The sequence below is a fragment of the Chelonia mydas genome, chromosome 3, assembly GCF_015237465.2.
Source record: "Chelonia mydas isolate rCheMyd1 chromosome 3, rCheMyd1.pri.v2, whole genome shotgun sequence".
NCBI classification, from domain to species: domain Eukaryota; kingdom Metazoa; phylum Chordata; order Testudines; family Cheloniidae; genus Chelonia; species Chelonia mydas.
Window position 1 is genome coordinate 167524962 of NC_057851.1, and position 20857 is coordinate 167545818.

Sequence of the window (20857 nt, forward strand, 5' to 3'; positions counted from 1 at the left end):
GGGATCCTGGCCACTTTGGATGAGGGAAAAACTTCATAAGATTGAAGGCAGAAATCAGCAATCACAAGAATCTTTTAAAAAAATCTGAATATTGTGAGACTTGTGATAAAACTGCAAGAGCAGGCATCAATGGTGCCCCCCTTTCTGATGCTTTGTCCCTCAGTTCTCTATGTGTAAAATGGGACTAAGTATTTCCTTTCCTCATTGGGCTGTTCAGTAATGTTTGTGAGGTGCAATGATAAATGACGATGAGGCCATAAATACCCAATTAGGCAAGTAGACAGGTGAGACAGGCGAGACAGAAATTTTCAAATTCTATGTATATGCAGGGAAAAACCATCTTTTTGCTAAAAAACTTTAGCCCATAATACCAATCTTTTCCAAGACAAGGAGCTAATTTTATTAAACCAGAATATTGGGTTATCCAACCAAATTTCAAGTTGATTTGCTTAATTGAAAGTCAGTGGGAACAGACTATCTAGAAGTCTGCACATTCTAAAAATATGTTTTAAATCTTTAGTCAAAAGAATGGCATTGACCATGTACCACATTAAACGCATCTGCACCCACAGTTTACATAATTTATGACATAACGAACAGATAGAAATTGCTTTCAATTTGTTCAGATGGAATTTGTTAAATTTAACCTAATTAGACCAAATAATCAAAGCAGGCATTTGTAAGCTGCCAATGTTTTTGGTCCCCTCCCCCCGCTAAAATTGTTTGGCCACATTTCTTAGAGATTTAGGCAAAGAAAATTAAAATCTCATTAAAATAACTGACCTTATATTTATTCCTGTCACATTAATTATTCAAGTTGTAAGGAGTATAAAGTACTTTTAACTATTTTTCCTGGATTTTACTATTATCGATTTCTAAGTTAGCCTATGGGAAAGGTTACTTCAATTAGCATTTAGCTTCCTTTTAAGAGCAAGTTGTATAAAATGAAAACCCCCACATTCTCAGCCTTCAAATTGTATATAATATCTACCAGCTTATCATTGAGACAAACCGTTTTAGAGATTCCAGCTTCATTTTCACAAACTAGTTACCATAAAACATTTGGAGTTTTGATAATATATAGAAGCTAAAAAAAAGTTTATTACATTTGGCAGAAACTCAGGACAAGTACTATGCATTCTAATTAGCAAAGAAAACCACAAATATATTTGACAAAGATAACAGCATTGTAAAATATTTGTTCTAAGGATAGCATGACCATGTGGTGTAAAACAAAAATAAAATGCCAGACAACTTTACTGATTGCCTGGTTTTTGTGTCTCACACATTTCAGATGTACTATATTCTTGTAGTTGTACCTATTGATAAATATGAGCCCTTAAAGATACCTAAAAATAAGACAGATCTGTCCAGTTTGTTAGTTTATTTACTACAGTGCATCATGGGACTGAGAATGCTAATTGGGTACCAATCTGCACAATGCTTGTGAAACCTACGACACTTGATATAAGGAATAAAATGCTAGAAGGTAGCATGCAAGTCAGAATCTATTTTTTCAATTTCAATAAAATGACTTTACCCAGATTACTGACTTGCTACGTTTTGGCATCAAAAGGAACTGTTGACATAGGGCACAATTGTCAAAACACTCACCATTAGTGTAACTTTACTCTCATAGATGCTAATAAAAGCAGAGTTAGGCAAATGCTGAGAACTTCTGAAAATCCCACTCTTAAACTGGAAAAAATCAAAATATGGACATGAAATTCGAAAGGCTTTATTCTGCTAGGTTCACACCTTTGAGATCATACTCATGGTTTTCTCTCTCCTACTGAAGCAACAGTATTTTTGAAAAAGGTATATAATGCTACAGTATTTCTGAAGTCAAAAGGAGTTGCCTACGCATATCGGAGGACAGAATGGGGCCCAAGGAGGCTGGCAGTACATGCATATTAGAAAAAAAAAAGTGTCTATTATGGACTTATACATAGACTTTTCTTTCATCTTTTCTCTGGTAGCTTTGCCTGGTTTCCTTTTCTTCTTTATTTATATATTCTTATTTGATTTATGGGCAGAACAGTATGTTAAATGAACAAATATCTGCTTTTGCACACTACTCTGTGCAAACTCTGCCGTTTACTATTAGAGATCATATTGTAATATTATATATATTTTTGCTTTTTTATGAATTGACAAGAGCTATTGGACTGTAGCAAGGGCAAATCTCCGAATGACACAAATAAAGGGATATCTGCCTGGGGCGGGAAGGCTGTGTCCTGGAGGGTTTCCCACCTGTTTTCGGGAGGACGTATGCCGTGTTGTAGCTGTGTCGTAGCCTTGTCATTCCCAGTATGTTAGACATACAAGGTGGGTGAGGTAAAATACTTTATTGGACCCACTTCTGTTGGTCCAATAAAAGATACTATCTCACCCACTTCGTCTGTCTAATAGGAGGATGAACAGCCTAGGTCTGAGCCCTCTCTGCAGTCATTGCAGCACCCTGTGCACTACTCTGATCCCGCTGTCATCACTGCAGCAGGAGCTCTTGTCCCAGTGTGAAGTTTCAGACAACTGGGTATAAATACGTAGGAAGGGTTCTGCTGGGTGCCAAAAGCCTACCAACCAGATGGAGCTACCTGCCACAAAGGAATTAGAGAGCAGCAGCCCAGAATCCAGATGAGTGTGCTCTTTAGAGAAATCCAGTAATAAAAAATATTGCATCCAAACAGATGGATAGTCCACCCAGTCGTGTATACTGTTTCTGGCAAAGGCCGATGCTGAATGCTTCAGAGAAGGGTGTATAATCTCAAAACCTAATTGTGCAATACTACAACATGAGCAGGAGTTCTTCCTGACTCCAGCTGATGTTTTTTAAAATTCTCAAACATAACTATAAATACACACATGGCCTTAAGTATATCCTGTGGCAAACTGGACCTAAATTTTGTGGCAAGGTCCCTGGGTTCTGTTGCATTCCCACGGAAATTCTGGAGCAGCTTCAGATAAATAGTATTTTTTCCCAATCACTCTTTGTCAGTCAATTCTTCTATTAAGCCATAAAATATAGATCTACTCTGAACATTGTAGTTGCGAAACCGGACCTATTCAACAGACCCTCTCACTGGCTGCATTCAGACTCACACTTGCTTGCCTCAGGGACACAAGTCTCTACTACATTTTATTCCTTTTAGCACTTGGAAGTCCACTCTCCCATTACCGTATTAGTTCTATGCTTTTGGATATTATTGAAATTACAAACAATAATACCATTCAAAACAAATACAGTTAATGCAACATTAAAGTTGACAATCAAGCATTCAAAATTCAGGAAATGCTGACTGAGGCCAGGTCCTCACTTAAAAGTTTGCCAGCATAGCTATGTCAGTTAGGAATGTGAAAAAATCATTCCCCAATCAATAAACCTATGCCAGCGAAAGCCAGTGTAGATTCAGTTACACCAACAAGAAAGTCCTTTTGCCAAGATGGCTTATTATGTTTGGGAAACTTCTATTAGGAAGGTCAGCCAGTATAGTTTACCACTATAGCTAATCAGTCTCAGTGGCAATTTGAACAAAATCAAGCAATGTCAAGATTGCATGTATCACACTAACGTCTTATAAATTTGCATAGTGAAATGACCACTCTCTTTTCTGCCTCCCTCCTTCAACTCAAATCAGTTTCCTCTTTACTTTCCACCACCTTTTACTAAGTTACCTGACTCTCTGAATTTCCTATCACCAATAATTCCCTGACTCCCCATTTCCCTAATCTCCTGTGTTGTCCACTGTAGTGTTGTTCTATTTGGAGGGCGAGTACTTGGCTATTCTCCAGCAGGATACACTTGTTACAAGTTACAAATTTTAAAGTTCCCAGGCTTCCCCAAGTCAGAGGAGCTCAAGAATGCACAGTCCTCCCTCATTAAATTGGAAAAACCCTGGAACATGCCAGATTTGAAGACTGTGGCCAACACAGTCCATTGGATGGTTAACATAGACATAACGGTTTAAAGGTATTCAGTGCTATAAATGTGTTAGGTATTATTATTACCACTGAAGACAGGAACCAGCTCAACGAAGAAGCTAAACCAGATGAAACCTTAAAATGGATTTCAACAAAGGCAGAAGAGGTCTTTTTGAAGTACAGAGAAAGTGCTATATATCTGAATGATATTAAAAGTTTGGATTTGAATCAGTTTCCACCTTGTTTCAACTGTAGTTAAAACCTATAAAAAAAGCGAAAGGTAAAACATTTCTTGCAAATTTGCGTTATCTTTGGTCATGTGGAATCTCAGGAGTCTTTGCACTGAGATCCAAAAGCACACCAGAAGCTAGCTCTAAGCATCAAAACTTCACATACTGCTTGAGGAGCTTTCATACTTGGACACAAATGAACAGTGGCCAGATGTGCTTTAAGAAACTGACTACTCTATATTTGTTGTTACACATTCCAAATAAGTTTTTTGTGTGTACAAAGAGAAGAGATTAAACTGTGCAAACTTATGATGCAAGTCTCTAATTTTAATAAAGGTTTCTGAGGAAGTGCATTCTGCAACACTCATGACCAAAGCAGTAAGGCAGAATATCTAGCCTTTTTAAGACAGATAAATATTTCTAGACCTTATCTCAACACATATTTTTTGGTTATAATGAATTTTTAGTTGGGCAAGATAGTTTTAGGCTCCACCTCTGCTGCCTCTCCTCCCTTTCCTGCATCTTAAATTGCTTTGAATTTGTGTAGCAAATTCCACATGGTCTAAACTGGACTTTAACAGACAGGTTTTATTTATTGAAGACAACAAATCATTGACAGAAAGTAAATGTAAAATAGGAAAAGACTAGGCATGGTTGTACTCTGAAAATGTCTTTGTAATTGTAACCCCTTTGACAGGCACAATCAATTAGAAGTGGTCTGATTTTAACCAGTTGCAGGCTCATTACACTGCATTCCAGTTTGTGTTGATGAAAATCAGTTTCAGCCTGTGGCCTGGAACTCATACAGCACTTCCTGGGGCCTCTTATATAAACACATTAAGAAACAGTTTTATTTGGACTTGTCCATCCCCCTTTTATTTTACTGAAACAACTTTACAAATCAAGAATAAAACAGAACAATTGTTGCCCATAACCAGAAACACACTCAATGGATAAAGATGTTTAAACTATGAAGAGTGTAAAACTTCAAATTGCAATTATTGCTTACAGTATTTCAGTATAAGACTTGAGACAACACTGCTTAGGCTACAGTTTCTCTTTAATATACCATTAGGACACTTCTAGTTGTATATAACATAACAGAGTGCTCTTTCAGTCAATAAAGGCTACTTTATTTGAACACATTTTCATAGAAAATGTACCAAAGTAATGTAGTATTTTGAAATTATCACATGTGAACACAAATTGTAATGACTTTCCCAGTGGAGTGCACATGAACAAAGATAAATATGTATCTTTTATACATACATATATTACAATATCGGTTTGTTTAGGATCAAATACTTTCCCACAGCACAAAGCCCAAGTTGCAGGAGCTGCGAACAGGGAATGAAATCCTCTTACCCCCAGACATGGAGTAGAGACACAGCCATTAGTACAGCCACAGCAATGCAAGAGCCTCTGTAATGAATCTGCTCCTCAAAAGATGAGGGTTGGAAGGGAAGAGATGAATTGACAGATGTGGACAGCTCAACAAAGACCTCTGATCTACGTGCAGCAGTTGTCAAAAAGCAGACAAGACATTAGGATGCATAAGGGATGAGATGGAAATTGATAAAAAATATGATAATGCCACTATATAGAACAATGAGATGCCCTCACCTGGAATACTGTATTTAATTCTGATCACTCAGTTTTAAAAAGGATAGTGCAGAATTACAAGGGGCTCAGAAGCAGGCAACAAGAATGATTAGGGGCTTGGAAAAATTCTCATATGAAGAGAGATTGAAAAGACTGGGATTGTTCACCTTAGAAAGGACATAAATAGGAGGAAACATGATAAAAATATATATAAAAAATGAATGGTCTTGAGAAGGCAGGTTTTGAATGTCTGTTCTCCCAAGAATTAAGGGATATTAACTGAAATTGAAGGGTAGCAAATTCAGAACTGATTAAGGGATATGCTTTTTCACACAACATAGTTCACCCTGGGAAATCACTGAGAAAAAGGTATCGGAGACCAGAGAGTATCAGTATTCCAAGAAGGACGGGACATTTAGACAAACAACAAGAATATCTGGAGTTATAATAATAAATATATTTTTACATGTATTTTTTAAAAATGAAACTTTTAGAAGAGATATAAATCCTCATGTTTCAGGGCACAAGTCAAACTCTAATTATTGCGGACAGGAGGACATTTTCCCTGGGGGCAGGTTATACTAAAACTACTTTCTGCAACATTTCTTGTACCTTCCTCTGAAGCATCAGATACTGGCCACTGCTTGTGACAGGATACCAGATTAGATGCAGCACTGGTCTGATCCAGGATGGCAACTTCAATGTTCCTGTATAGGATCTACGTAGTCATGGAGCCACTAAATCTGCACCCCCATGGCATGGTGCAGGAGCTACCTCCTCGTTGCACAGGATATATGAACCCTTTGCATTGGCCTCTGCCTCCTATCCTCCTCCCATGAAGTAGAATCCACCTGTTCCCTTGCCTAACAGGTCTTCGGCATGTATGCCCCGTTGGGGGCTATTTTCTACATCCCCACGGCTATTACTTCAGATATTTCGGCTTGGTTAAGACCACATTCCCCACAGCTTCTTTTTTTACTTGATCCTTCAGTTAAAGCATACAGTTGGATTCAGCATCAGGCTATGCTGGATTTAATGTCCAGAGCTGTGGGTCCCTGGTGGTGGAAAGCTCACTGGGGGGAGGGGGATGTGAAGCAGTACCAGATAATTGCAGCTCTTGCTCTGCCTAGGGGCTTGAGCTTGCCAGTTTTGCCCCACAACTGGAGTGGTGCTAGCCAAGTAGTCTGACTGGCAGCACTCCTATGTAAGTTAAATCTATTCTTGCCTTGCAGAAACCCCCCAGCAAGAAAATGTGTAAAACATTTAACAAGTGAAATGTATTTGTTTTAAATCTGAGAGTGTCTCCCTCCAGAAGAGACCCTCTTTTAAATAAAGGATTTGTCTCAATCAGTTAAATGCAGCATTAAAATTAAACCACAAAAACACTTACGTTACGGGTTTAAATTAAACCAACAAAACTGTCCTTAACTCACCTTGCTCTGCCAGTGGCTAAGGACAGGATAATAATAAAGCACCATGCTGAAGAACTGTGTAATACATGGACACAGTAAGCTAATTATAGCTGCACTGAATCAGTCACACTCCAGAGGGCTGGCCTTCTAATCGTGCTTTCACTTTACTTCATCATTTATTGTGCTGTGTATGACCATAAATAACATGCTAAGCAACAGTTTAATGCCATTAATAGTTTTGATTGGTCCTTCCTCCAAGAACTTCCCATCCATGACGTAAACAATCAAATTGCTGAATCTTTGGCGTGTGACTTTTTGTAAAACTTCTCACCCTACTGCAGAAACGATCCCTATGAAGTTTTCCATACTTCCATGGAACTTACCCATTTTTTCCAAGGTGGACTGGAGACATTATTCCATCTTCGAAATTTTGCATCAATAAAACAGAACTACTTAGAAAGCTTGACCTACGCAAAGGATCAGAGTTTGACTTTTAAGCTTCTGACTAGCAGGAACTAGGAATGCTGCAAAGGCAGCACCTTTAACCCCTGGCGGGAAGGAACCCTCCTTCTCTTCAGCACCCCCTGCCAGGACTGGTTCTTACAGATACCAACAGGTCATGAGTTTCTCCTCATCTAGACCCCTACACGAAGTGTCCAGATTTTCAAAAGTGCTTAGCACCCAGCAGCTTACACTGGTCTAACTAATGCATTTATTCCCCCAACCCTCACCCAGGTTTAATACAGCACTGAAATTTCCCACAGCTGATTTAGAAGTTGTATATTACAGTCGACTTGCCTTTTCTTCTAGATTTCCCGAGGTAATCACTCAGCACAACAAGAACATCAAGATATGCAGCTCTGGTCACCAAACAAGGATTTTGCCTAAAACACAAATTGTTGACAGAAAGTAAATTCCTCATAAAATTCCCGCTCTGCTCAGACAGACACTGAAATTGTAACATAGAATCATAGAGCCAGAAGGGACCCTTGAGAAATCATCAAGCCCAGCCCCCTGTGTTGTGCCAGGACTAAGTTAACCTAGATCATCCCTGAAAGGTGTCTGTCCAACCTGTTTAAAAATCTTCCAATGATGGGGATTCCACAACCTCTCTTGGAAGCCTATTCCAAAGCTTAACCATCCTTATAATTGGAAAGTTTTTTCTAATAGCTAACATAAATGTCCCTTGCCAGGTTAAGCCCATTTCTTCTTGTCCTGCATTCAGTGGACATGCAGAACAATTGATCACAGTCCCCTTCATAACAGCCCTTAACATATTTGAAGACTATTAGCAGGGCTCCCCTATAATCTTCTTTTATCAAGGCTAAACATGCCCATTTTTTTTTAACCTCTCCTCATAGATCAGGTTTTCCACACCTGTCATAATTTTTGTTGATCTCCTCTGGACTCTGCAATTTGTCCACATCTTTCCTAAAATGTAGTGTGCAGAACTGTACACTCCTAGTAATACACCCCAGAACGACAGCTTTTTCACAGCTGCATCACATTTTTGACTCACATTCAATTTGTGATGCACTAGAACTCCCAGATCCTTTTCAGCAGTACTGCCACTTACCCTGTTATTACCCATTTTGTGGGTGTGCATCTGATTTGTCATTCCTAAGTGAAGTACTTTACACTTGTCCTTACTGAATTTCATCTTGTTGAATTCAGACCAATTCTCCAATTTGTCAAGGTCCTTTTGAATTCTAATCCTGTCCTCCAAAGTGCTTGCAAACCCTCCCATCTTCATGTTGTCTGCAAATGTTATAAGCATACTCTCCACTCCATTATCAAAGTCATTACTGAAAATATTGACTGACCCCTGCAAGACCTTATTAGATATGCCCTACTAGTTTGACAGCAAACTACTGATAACTACTCTTTGAGCACGGTCTTTCAACCAGTTGTGCACCCACCTATGTAGTAATTTCATCTAGACTATATTTCCCTAGTTTGCTTGTGGGAATGTCTCAAAAGTCTAACTAAAAGCAAGATTATATCACATCTACTGCTTCCCCCCCATCCACTAGGCCAGTAACCCTGTCAAAGAAGGAAACTAAGTTGATCTGGCATGATTTGTTCTTGACAAATCCATTATGGCTATTACTTAGAACCCTATTATCCTTCAAGTGCTTACAAACTGATTGTTGAATAATTTGTTCCAGTATCTTCCCAGGTATCAAAATTAGGCTGACTGGTCTATAATTTCCCAGGTCCTCTTTGTTCCCCTTTTTAAATACAGGTACTATGTTTGCCCTTCTCCAGTCTTCTGTGACCTCACCTGTCCTCCAGATGTTCTCAAACATAATTGCTAAAGGTTCTGAAATTGCTTCAGCTAATTTCTTAAATACCCTAGGGAAGACTGAGGTGTTTTGTTTCAGCCTTCTGGATGTCATTAGTTATTAATTCTCCTTCTCTGGCAAGTAAAGGACCTACACTTCCCTTCATCTTTCTCTTGCTTCTCATGTATTTAAAGAACCTTCTCTTACTGACTTTTATGTCCCTTGCTAGGTGTAACTCATTTTGTGCCTCAGCCTTTCTAATTTTGTCCCTACATGCTATTGCTACTTCTTTTGAACTCCTCCTTAGCAAATTGTCCATGTATCCTTTTTTCGTAGGATTCCTTTTTGATTTTCAGGTAATTAAAGAACTCCTGGTGGAGCCATACTTGTATCTTACTATTCTTCCTGTCTTTCCTTTGCATCAGGATAGTTTGCAGTTGTTACTGTATTACTGTAAACATAAAGAAACTAGCTGAGTTAGAAACTGGAATATCTTAAATTTATTGTGTCTAATTAGTACAGATCTATTGCTTGTACTAGACCTCATATGCAAAAGAATAGGCCAATGACCCAGAGATTTACATTCTGACTGAGTGACAACCCTTCTAATGGAATGAAAAGTGTCTCCTTCCATTATATTCCCATCAGCAATAAATGTCTGAATACACATTTCTATATTATTTTAAAGTAGCTTATTTGGGAGAGTCAGTTCACATAAGTGTCTCATCACCATGTCAATTGACAAATCTGCTTATTTTGTTATTATGTATTTAATTAACTAAAAACAAAAACAAGAGTCTAGATTTCCTCTTCGCCTTGCTCCCCCCCCCAAATCTTTTCCCTTTGAGTACATCAAGGGCAGCCCCCATCACAAATTAACTGCTATATCTTTTGTTAGGCACAGCTACATTTCTGCTTTGGTTTAGAACAAGTTAGCATGAGTTCTGAATTCAGAGTCTGCTTTATGCACCCAAAATTTAATTTGGGGGGTTTCAGTTGTGTAGCATCAGTCAACTGTAAACCACTTTCTGCTACATTTGATCAAACCACAAGTAATTAAAATCACCTGGACAATATGGAAGTTAATTCAGGCATATTTCTTCATTTTTCTCTGTATCGCTATCACTGTATGTTTCATCCAGAATACCCTTCGCTAGGGCATAACTTACCGAATGAAAGAAACCCAGTACAATACAAACATAAATGGATATGGTGAGTGGGACTTACATTTTAAAAAAACTGTAGGAGAGACAAACAAGTGCAAGTTTTAGCTGTGACTAATACTTATGGCACTACAAAATTCATGGCCGTGAAAAATGCATCATGGGCCATTAAATCTGATCTCCCCTATGAAATCTGGCCCCCAGCCAGGGGCTCCTACCCTGCGCAAGGCTCCAGCTGTTAGCCCTGGCCAGGGATGAGACTTCCTCTTCCCTACAGGGGACACTCCAGGGTGGGTCAGACCCATTTCCGAGAATCTCAGGAAGCTGCAATGGCTCTAGCTGTCACACCCCCACCTCCCTTGCAGGCAAGCTGCAGCTCCAGCTGTCGTCCCCTGCACGGGGAGGCTGTGGCTCCAGCTGTCATTCCTCTACTCAGGTGGGAGACTGCCAGGAAAACCAGACATATGGTAACCCACCCCACCATACACTGTGACCCTCACTTCTGCGCTGCTGCTGGCAGTGGCGAGGGCTTTAGAGCTGGGCGCCTGGCCAGCATCCTTCTTCTCTGCCTGCCCAGCTCTAAAGGCAACAGGGCAGAATTAAGGGTGACAATCCTACAACCCCCCTACAATAGCCTTGTGACCCCCACACTCTGACAGCCCTTTGGGTCGGGACCCCCATGGTTACAACACTGTGAAAATTCAGATGTAAACATCTGAAAATGTGAAACTGACTAATTTTAAAATCCACTGGCTGTGAAATTGATCAAATGGACTGTGAATTTGGTAGGGCACAACTAATACTCAATGTTCAATATTTCATTTTAATTTTAGTTTCTGAAATTTGTTTTGCATGCTTATTTTTAAGCTAGAAATTCACTCAAGAATTTAATTACAGTATATTTCAAGAAACAGTCTCAACTTTACAACTCCTTTAAAATTCTGGAAAAAAACACTGGAACATTTTTGCAAGTTTACAGAGAATATACACAACCATGACATGAAAATGAAAAGTTTGCTTTAGGTCTTTGGATAAAAGTTTTGCAGCTGTATTGGACTATAGAAGAGGCAGTCCGTCATGGCAATGGAAAACCCAGCTGTTGTAACACACCCCTGGAGAGGAAAACTTGGTTATAAACATATATAACCTAACATACATTTACCTTTCTGGCCTGTAACTTTTCCATGCTACATATATTATTCCTATGCAGAGATATAAGGTATTATACATTTTTCAAAATTGTTGGCTGAATGAAAGAAGGAAAAATTCCTAGTCCTTTTCTTTCTAGTAGAGCCAATGCGAATATTCAGGGGCTATTTTCCCCTTAAATTAATCTTCCCATTCAAATAAAAAAGAGATATAAAGCCTCTTCTAAATGACTAGCAAGAGATGCAAGAAGAAGTATGTGGTAGTCACCCTCTGTTCTGTATTCCACTTGTATCATCACTATTACAATAAGCCCAAGTCTCTACCAGTTGAAGGACTGGAGTTGAAACATGTTTCAAAATCTGGGTCAGCTCTGAAAGGCCTGATATTTAAAAGTAAAGATCGCTCCCAACTTTGGACTGTCATAGCTCAAGAACTGCAGCTTTGAAAATCAAGATCCATTTCCTGACTGTGGTAAGAATATCATGTATTTCTCTTTAGTAACTTGAAATATATAAGGACTGGGCAAAATTTTTCAGACAAATAATTTATTCACTGAAAAATTGAGGTTTTGTTGACCTAAAAGTATTCGCAAATTTAACATGAAGTTGACAAATAATTTCAGCCAAAAAAAAAAGTGGTGGAGTAAGAAAAGCAGTAGCAGTGGTGACCTCCCTTCTAACTTTTAGCTCAGTGGTTAGGGCACTTGTCTGGAATGAGGAAGACCTGAGTTCAATTCTACCTGACATGGAAATGGGATTTGAACTTGAGACTCATACAGTACAGAAGAGTGCCCTCGCCACTGGGCTTTAGGATACTCTACAGCATGTCTCTCTCTCTCTCCCGTTGAAGCTATTCGGCTGTGTGTAAATAATTAAATAAGGGGATTTGAATGAGCGTCTCCCATCTCCAAGGTGAGTACCCAAGCCACAAGGCTATAAAGTCAGTCTCACTCTCTGGCCCAAAGACGCTCCTGTGATGACTGACACCCAAGTTCAAATCCCTTCTCTCACATCAGGCAGAGGAGGAACTGAACCTGGGTCTTCCACATCCCAGGTGAGTGCTCTGACTACTGGGAGGCACTGACAGCGTCCCTTTTTGTTAGAGGCATAATGATATTTTATTACAATTAGTTTTCTTTAAGAAAATAAACCCACAGAATGGAAAGACATGTTTGAAATGGCCAAACAAAACCCAAATGCTTTTAGTCACTAAGTTTTAACTTAGGCCATGGTACTTTTGAGTTGTGTCCAAAGGTGTTGGCTCTCACTACACCTAAAGAGAGTCCCGAACGTGTTACACTTTGTCAGATCATAAGTGATCCAAACACAGTAAATGCTGTGTTGTTATATGGAGACATTAATTGGCAAGTCAATACAATGCTTTAGAACATGTCAGCAGTGTAAAGCCAGTATGATTTTCCTAGTTATATATTTATGAGTAGGTTTTACAACTTGTAATACAAGTACAGTCCATGTATAGAAACTCATGAATAATTATACATCTTTCACAACATGGATATTTTATCCATGTGAGCCAGAAAAGTGAAATAGTGCAGAGAAACCAAAACACACTGCAGTGTTAGAGTGCAAAGATCTGCACCCAGCAAAGATGCATATCATTAAGAACAATGCCCAGAGGAAGCCATTATTGTTTCAATATGGCTATGCCTATTTTAAAAAGTTGTAAAAAAATAGCTGCTACACACATGGACTAAGAAAAGTCCAAATATTTACACAGCCAAGTTTCAGTTCTTGGCATTGTGTCAGTGTTCTCAATTTTCACACACTAGTTTGGCAGAAACTAGGAGCCTTTCAGAGACAGCATGCTCAATGCATGGGGAAAGAGAATGACTCAACAGTGAGCCTCCAGAACACATTAAGAAGCAAAATGTTGGGCTCAAAACAGTCCCATCCAGTTATCTGGAGAGAAGAGGACAATGGCTGGGAGACAGCTGAATTAGAACGGTGTGGATCGTGGGCATACAGAGTTCCGACTGGACCACAGAGAACCTTATGGGAGCTAAAACTGCCCCCAGACTCCCACTTTTTATACGTTTTGACCCAAAGAAAATGTTCAGTTATTCCATCTCTCTGAAAGACTGGCTGACATAACCTTTACAGAAAAAGTGACAGCAGCACCACAGCATCATATAAGTTTGTGTGTATGCCTTCCGATTTAGAAATGGTGCTTTCTTAGCTTAGGGTTAGCCAAATGTTTGGTGTTGGCTTGTTTCAGTGCTTTGGACACGTGAGTGAAATTCCTAGCAAAATATGCAAGTTGGACACAGCAGAAAATCCAGTTTTCCAAAAGTGAACAATTCCACTATTACTCCGGCTGTTACAAAAACTCTCAGTGTTGAGCTCAATGCTGAAACTGACTTTATGTCACAGCACCCAATAGCTGGACGGCCGATCCTGAAATATTTCAGTTATGCGCATCTGGTATAATTTAAAATCATGTCTCACATAGATTCCTATAGAAACTGTGCTCTTACATTTTATTTTACTATTCATATAAAAATGTTTCACACCCTTTCCATTACAAAGGTAGTAATCTAAAGGTGCCCTGATAAATAAGCCGAGCCAGAAATCATAGCAGTAGCAAGGATGTGAGTTATAAGCATTCAAAACAGCACTCCTCATTTTTGTCCACAGACAAATGGCCAAAATTTAGGTCACCTTCCTCTCCATCTGAAAATTTATGAAAAAAAAAATACATTATGCATCCAGTCCGGATGACTAATCAGATCAAACTATGGAAAAGGAAGTAGGCTGTTCATTAAAAAAATACACAGGACTTCGGCTTGACAGGATTTTTATATCTGAGGGAGGGAAAATGTGGTTTCCTAACAGTTCCATGTGGTGCCTTTGTGTCACTTCCTGCTTCTCCTAGGGTTCCAGAATTTCTGGGACTAGTCTGATACAACTTCTGTATGTGATATGGTAGCTGGAAACTAATTCCAAAATGCGTAGCTTTGTGTGATGCCCTGATGGTCTGTTAGCTGCCCATGTGGGAGATACATGCAACTCATAGGCTGTCAGTGACGCTGATTTCACCATGAGCCAATGTAGTTTAGTATTTCAACAAGCCAGTTTGAAGTTAGCCCAAGTGATATCTTGAGAATTGGACTCACCCTTCTCCCCCCCATGCCAGTAAACACCTACAAAGGATGCCTGCTACAAGCCAAGAGATATTGTGGGGCTTTCTGAAGGAAGAGGGTGGGAGAGTAGGGGTGTCTGGAGGCCTCTAGAAACTACTTAAGTGTAGGGATCAACAGATAATCACTCAAGGCCTTGTAAGAATATTCTTTTAATTTGATGAGGAAGATGAGACAGTCCCATAGAAGTCCCCCTAGCTCACCATGGAATTTCATAGGTTTTGGGGCTTAGGATGACTGAAAGGAACGAAACAGGAAGTGTGAAGAAATAGTGAGGTTTGTATTAGGCCCTCAGCTGCATTATTTCGTTTTGAAAGCACTAGCAAGCTCAAGTTTGACATTCTTTTCTGGCTGGGAAAGCGTTTCCTGACAAATGAAATTTCATCTTTGTATCTGGAGTTGAATTCTGGATCAGAGACTTGAAAGAAAATTACAGACATCACCCTCCCTACCAAACACAAACATTCACTAACTCTGAGTTAGACCTTACCAATAAGACTTAACTGACTGGCCAATTTTATATCATTAAGGTTGAACAAATCACTGGGGAAACAGTAACCTGAGACTTGGTTGTAGTTACATTCTTAATTCTGGTACGATGAATATAATATTAGGAAAAGTTGAAGTCACTGGCAAAAAAAGAAACCTTTCCTGAGTTCCTAGAATCCGGGGAAAATTTTAAGAGAAAATGTCAATAAAACTAAATATTCCCTTTATCTTTATGTGCTCACATTCAGATTTCTATGAACAGGTCTAAAGTCAGCAGTTATATAGTAATATATCATTGGGATAACAATAAGTGATTTGTTTAAAGCAAGAAACTGAGTGGTATGTGAATCAGGAAATGTATCCTTCACAAGATATGCCCCCCTCTGCGAATGTAAATCTGAATTGCCAGGTTCAGAATCTTAATGTGCAATAGTGCATTTTGATCCAGCTGGCTTTGGAATGCATAATAATGTTGGAACCCCTTTGATTTTTGTTCTACCTTTACCTCCCCTAAGCAGTAGTGATTGTGGACTAGGTTTATATAAGATGAAATTAATCTTAGTCTCTCTCAGTTTGGAGCTCTGTAAATATTTTTTTAAACAAAGTTTGCTTCACCTTTTATAGTAAAGTCATGTTCAAAATGAGGCAGTCATTGGCTGGCTTATTCTGGCCTGCAAAAGCCAACACCAAATGAATAGGCATTTATTGGAAGAAACTAGCAGTATTTAGCCAAGCACATTCCATGCTCACTGGACCAGGTGTATAATTGTATCAACTGTACCTGGCTTAACTGCTGAAACTAGACATCTGTTGTATTACTGATTTATTTCTTTTTTTAAAGATATGAATGAGTTAAAAGCCAGGCTATCCTCTTTGTGGATTCCTTTGGAAGAGAATAAAGAAATGAAAAACTCGATCCTTTGGCCTCATTTCTGTCAGAGTAAGGAGGAAGGATTTGAACCAATGCAGTATTGTGCATAATCCCTTCTCCACCTATAATCTCCTCTGCACAAAACTCAGCAGAAGAAACCCTTAAATCCAATCTATGTTCATTTGGGAAATGCGACCCTATGTAGTATTCATCACCATCCAAACGATAGGGCTTTCCCTTCTCAAGCTATTAATGCAGAAACTATTTATATAGCGTCGCTATTAGTACGATCTTTTGTGGTCTCCACTCCTGACCTCCAATGAAGCAATTCAAAGGAAACTCTGCAAGAGGATATTCATGCAGTTTCCTGGTCATAGGATTCCCTATAGAAAAGCATAAACTGACCTTATATTAACAAATGTTTTCATTTAATATTTAAATAATGCACACAAGGGTTCCTGCATATAATGTTGAAAATGGTTTGTATTAATTTATAATACATTAATTTTGAACTTTTTTCCTCTCACTGAAATTAGATATTTTCAAAATCAGGGATTTGCTTTGCACTTGCTATTTTTGCTCACTGCGAAGTAACTGTTCCAATAATAATGAGCAGAACAGGAACTATAACAGTACATTAATTCTCATATTTTCTAAATATCTAATTTAGTTAAAATGGAGTAAAAGTATTTTTTCTAATCAAACGCAGAGGACAGATATTTTAGCAATTTCATATACGAGTAGGTGGCCAATATCTATAAATAAAACAGCTGTGTGTATAAAATTTAAACTCAGCTTTCATGAGACCGTAAGTTTACTTGTAGATCTCAGTGATATTTTAAAAACTGGGATAAAAGCTTTCAAATTGCTCTATAGGGCTTTGGAGGCTTGATTCTTATGGGTCAAATTACATATTAACTTAAAAACTGGAACTACTGATGCCAAGAGGGGCACAAAACATTCTGAATAGCAATCTAATCTTATTGTTGTAAACTCTGAACTCCTTTCTGTTTCTTCATGGTTTGTTACTTTCACTTGTTACCTCTTGTGATTTGTCCCTGTCCTGCTCATGCTTCCCTCCCAGAAATAAGAAGCCTTCAAAAAACATAAATTCCTCTAAAAAAGCTTCTTTCTCCTCTTTAAGAGAAATCAGGCATCCAATTTACCCTTGAGGAATAATGTTTAAGGCAAAGCTATTTTCCTTTTACTGGTTTCAGAGTAACAGCCGTGTTAGTCTGTATTCGCAAAAAGAAAAGGAGTACTTGTGGCACCTTAGAGACTAACCAATTTATTTGAGCATGAGCACGAAAGCTCATGCTCAAATAAATTGATTAGTCTCTAAGGTGCCACAAGTACTCCTTTTCTTTTTCCTTTTACTGAGTCCCTGGTATATGTTATTGATAATAGGATCAGTTAGGCTGGCCACAGGGACTCCTAGTGGCCTGGTCATCTTATATTCATTTCTCTCTGTTCCAGTGTGAACAAACTGGTAGTTGATTAGAATTTCTTCAATGCTGGCAAGGACAAAGGCCTTGAAACATTTTAGACAACCACCTCTCAATAGGTCAGATCAACAATCAAAGCTTAAAAGAAGGCTGGAAAGTCTTTTTCCTCAAATTTTAGAGTGTATTCTACAACATTTGTTTCTATCTCGCAGGAAAAAAACTAAGTAATCTTATGAGGATGGGGAGATGTGCAGAGTGGCCACCTGGCAAGCCTCACGTTCTTTAACTAGACACTGCAAAGTAGGTGTGGCTTCTTCAGAGGCTGCGTTTGATTTCTGGGTTCTTCAAAATGCCATTTTCCATTACCTTATCTTCTCCCTCCCTTCTCTTTCCTACCCCACCTCAATGCAAACTCAGGTGGGTAGCTGCTACTTCCCAAAAGTCTGTGTGTGAGAACACACAATCTGAATTAACCAAAGGTCTGCTCATAAGAGGAAAATCCTCTGCTCTGGGTTTATTCCCACTCACGTTAATTGGGGGATGTTAACTGTTTTCTATGTTAACTGTTTACAATGCGCTTGAACTCTGGAAGTTGCTGGTCGGAGAACTATGACACTGTCCAGGCTTATATAGGCGAACTCTATCTAGCAGCTGCTCTTACCGCATTAGTCAGCATGGTTAACCCCAACAATCACTCTCTGACCAGAGTTTTATTCTATTATGAGAACACATGGTTATGGTAAATTCACATAGTCTATTCCTATTCATATGCGAAATGCACAACGCAAGTTTGTGCACTCTAAAGTAACTAACTACCTACACAGGCTGTAAACACAGATTTGTGCCCAATATAATTCATTCAGACAGAGGTATAGGGTTTAATTCATTGTTCCTGCTTTATTCCCCTACCTACAGCTTTAAAAATTGACTAAGGGATTGGCTTCTGAATGAAGTGAATATAAAACGGTGGCCAAAATTTTTCAGCCTACATAGAATCCTTTTCCCTTTCTTCCCCTCGGTACTTTGTCAAATTAGCCCAAGATACACTTGAGTGGCTAGAGTAAGGGAAACCAGGTCTAGCTAGTCTCACATAGGCCTTTCTGAGAGGGGCAATACATAAACGCCTAGTGGAGAATTAGAATAACAATTAATCTTATGTCTCATTTGACCCAAGTCAGATTTTCATTTCACCATCCAGAGGTCACCTATTGATTCACTGAACTACCTAGTCCTCCCCCCAACCTTTCATGAAGAAGTAACTGTTACTGGAATTTTAAATATTTTCAGGAGTTTGGAGAGATGTCCAAAATTCCTGGCACAAACATTTCCTACCTGCTTAAACTTTAAGATAGCCTCTTAGAAAAACGACACATACATTTTGCACAACAGAAAAAAGTGTGTGAAAGACAGTGCTCAGCAACAACTATATATTATATTTAAAGCTCCACTTTAAATTCAGTCAGGTTGTAGAAGATAAATTGGTCTACTGTAATTTCATTTAATCCCCAGTCCTTTTTTGATTTTTAACCTATTTTCTCCTCCCGTAATTGAAATGATAAACAAAATGGTGGTTGTTCTAACAGTCTGGCTAACATATTGGATGCTACTGGTAATGCCTTCGTAAAAAATCCTGCATTACTTAACTTAGACAACCCTGCTGAACCAACCAGAGTTTTGCCTGTGGACTAAGTTGTGACCTAGTTCCTCGTATAGCTTCACTGACACAGGTAAGTGACAAATCTGTTTTGTGCAAGTAAGGCAGGATTTGGCCCTTAAAAGAGTTGCTTTTGTTATTCTATGCATTTTAAGAGATACTCCAGCTCCTGCCTATAGTATATTGGATATTTTTTCTCCCTGTAAAATGGCATTAGATCACTAACAAAAAAGATACATTTTATGCAGGAAAAGCAGAAAATGGTTAAAAAAAAAGGTAGAAATTTCAGGGAACTTTATCATTGTGAAATTGAAGATTAAGGGGATGTGGCAGATTGGCAGCTGCTCTGTAATTTATGAACAGTTTTTGTTGGCATGGTTATTGGGGTGTTTTCTGTATGACTATGTTGATTTAACTCAACAGGTGTCTGTCTGGAAAAACAGGCAGGAAAGAAAAGAATAGCTCAAGATAAACCACCTCTCAGCAAACACTTGAGAACTGTTAAGAGACAATGCCAGAACTATTAGCTTTCATGATTTTGCCTCCTCTGCAGCCAACCAGCAAAAGTATTTTGGACCAGGCCAGGAAAGGCCCATGAATACAGAAGAACAGAAGAACTGTTTGCCAGAAACTTGGAATGGGCAACAGGGGATGGATCATTTGATGACTACCTGTTCTGTTCATTCCTTCTGAAGCACCTGGCATTGGCCTCTGTGGAAATACAGAATACTGGGCTAGATGGACCTTTGGTCTGACCCAGTATAGCTGTACTTATGTTCTCTGGGAGGATTAAAAGGGATCCTCTCTCTAGGGCATAGTTTTTTGCGGAGCTAGAGTGAGACACATGGACCTGCTGAGAGCATCTGAAGAAGTTAGGCCTACCTAGGTTATCATCAGGGGAAGATAAGCCGTTAGGCAAGACAGAGATGCATATAGACTAGTAGTTGTTTTTAAATCCTTTTTTCTCTAATGCTTTGTTCCTACTGCTAAAACAAACAATACTTTGGTTTAAGAAGGCTGTCCGGTCACTATACTTACCACTGGTCACAAACTTTCAAAGCAAACAACTGCAGGTGCCCAAACTTGGTCAGACAAACAAGGTAAGAATGGAGGATACACAGGGTACTGTAGCACAAGGCTGAGTCTAAAAGTGGGAGAACAAGAGAATTCCATCGAGAAGAGGTATAGGCACAAAGCCTGACACTTGAGGTAGCACTCTCAGAGAGTCCAGAAAGGTGACAGAGGCTCCCTGTAACCACTACAGCAGACAATCCACATACTATATAATTGGTTTTGGCTTCATTTGTCTGTTGGCTTTTAATTTTTAAGAACAGAGCCAGTAAAAATTTGCAAATATTTCTGGCAAATTCTGGCAAGATTTTTACCCTCAAATGTTGAAAATATTTTAATAAATTCTTAGATTTTAAGACCATAAGGGGCCATTAAATCACTTCGCCTGACTTCCTGTATACCACAGAA

General features: G+C 38.9%; 1 protein-coding gene across 8 annotated transcripts in view; it reads right to left on the reverse strand.

Moving 5' to 3' along the window:
- Positions 1-20857, reverse strand: part of THADA (THADA armadillo repeat containing) — a 299475-nt gene that overhangs the window by 56912 nt on the left and 221706 nt on the right. For all 8 annotated transcript variants that reach the window (XM_037895818.2, XM_037895817.2, XM_037895819.2 and 5 more), the window contains one exon: positions 7964-8049. In XM_037895818.2, coding sequence (XP_037751746.1) covers positions 7964-8049 — 86 coding nt within the window. The remainder of the gene's footprint in view (positions 1-7963; positions 8050-20857) is intronic.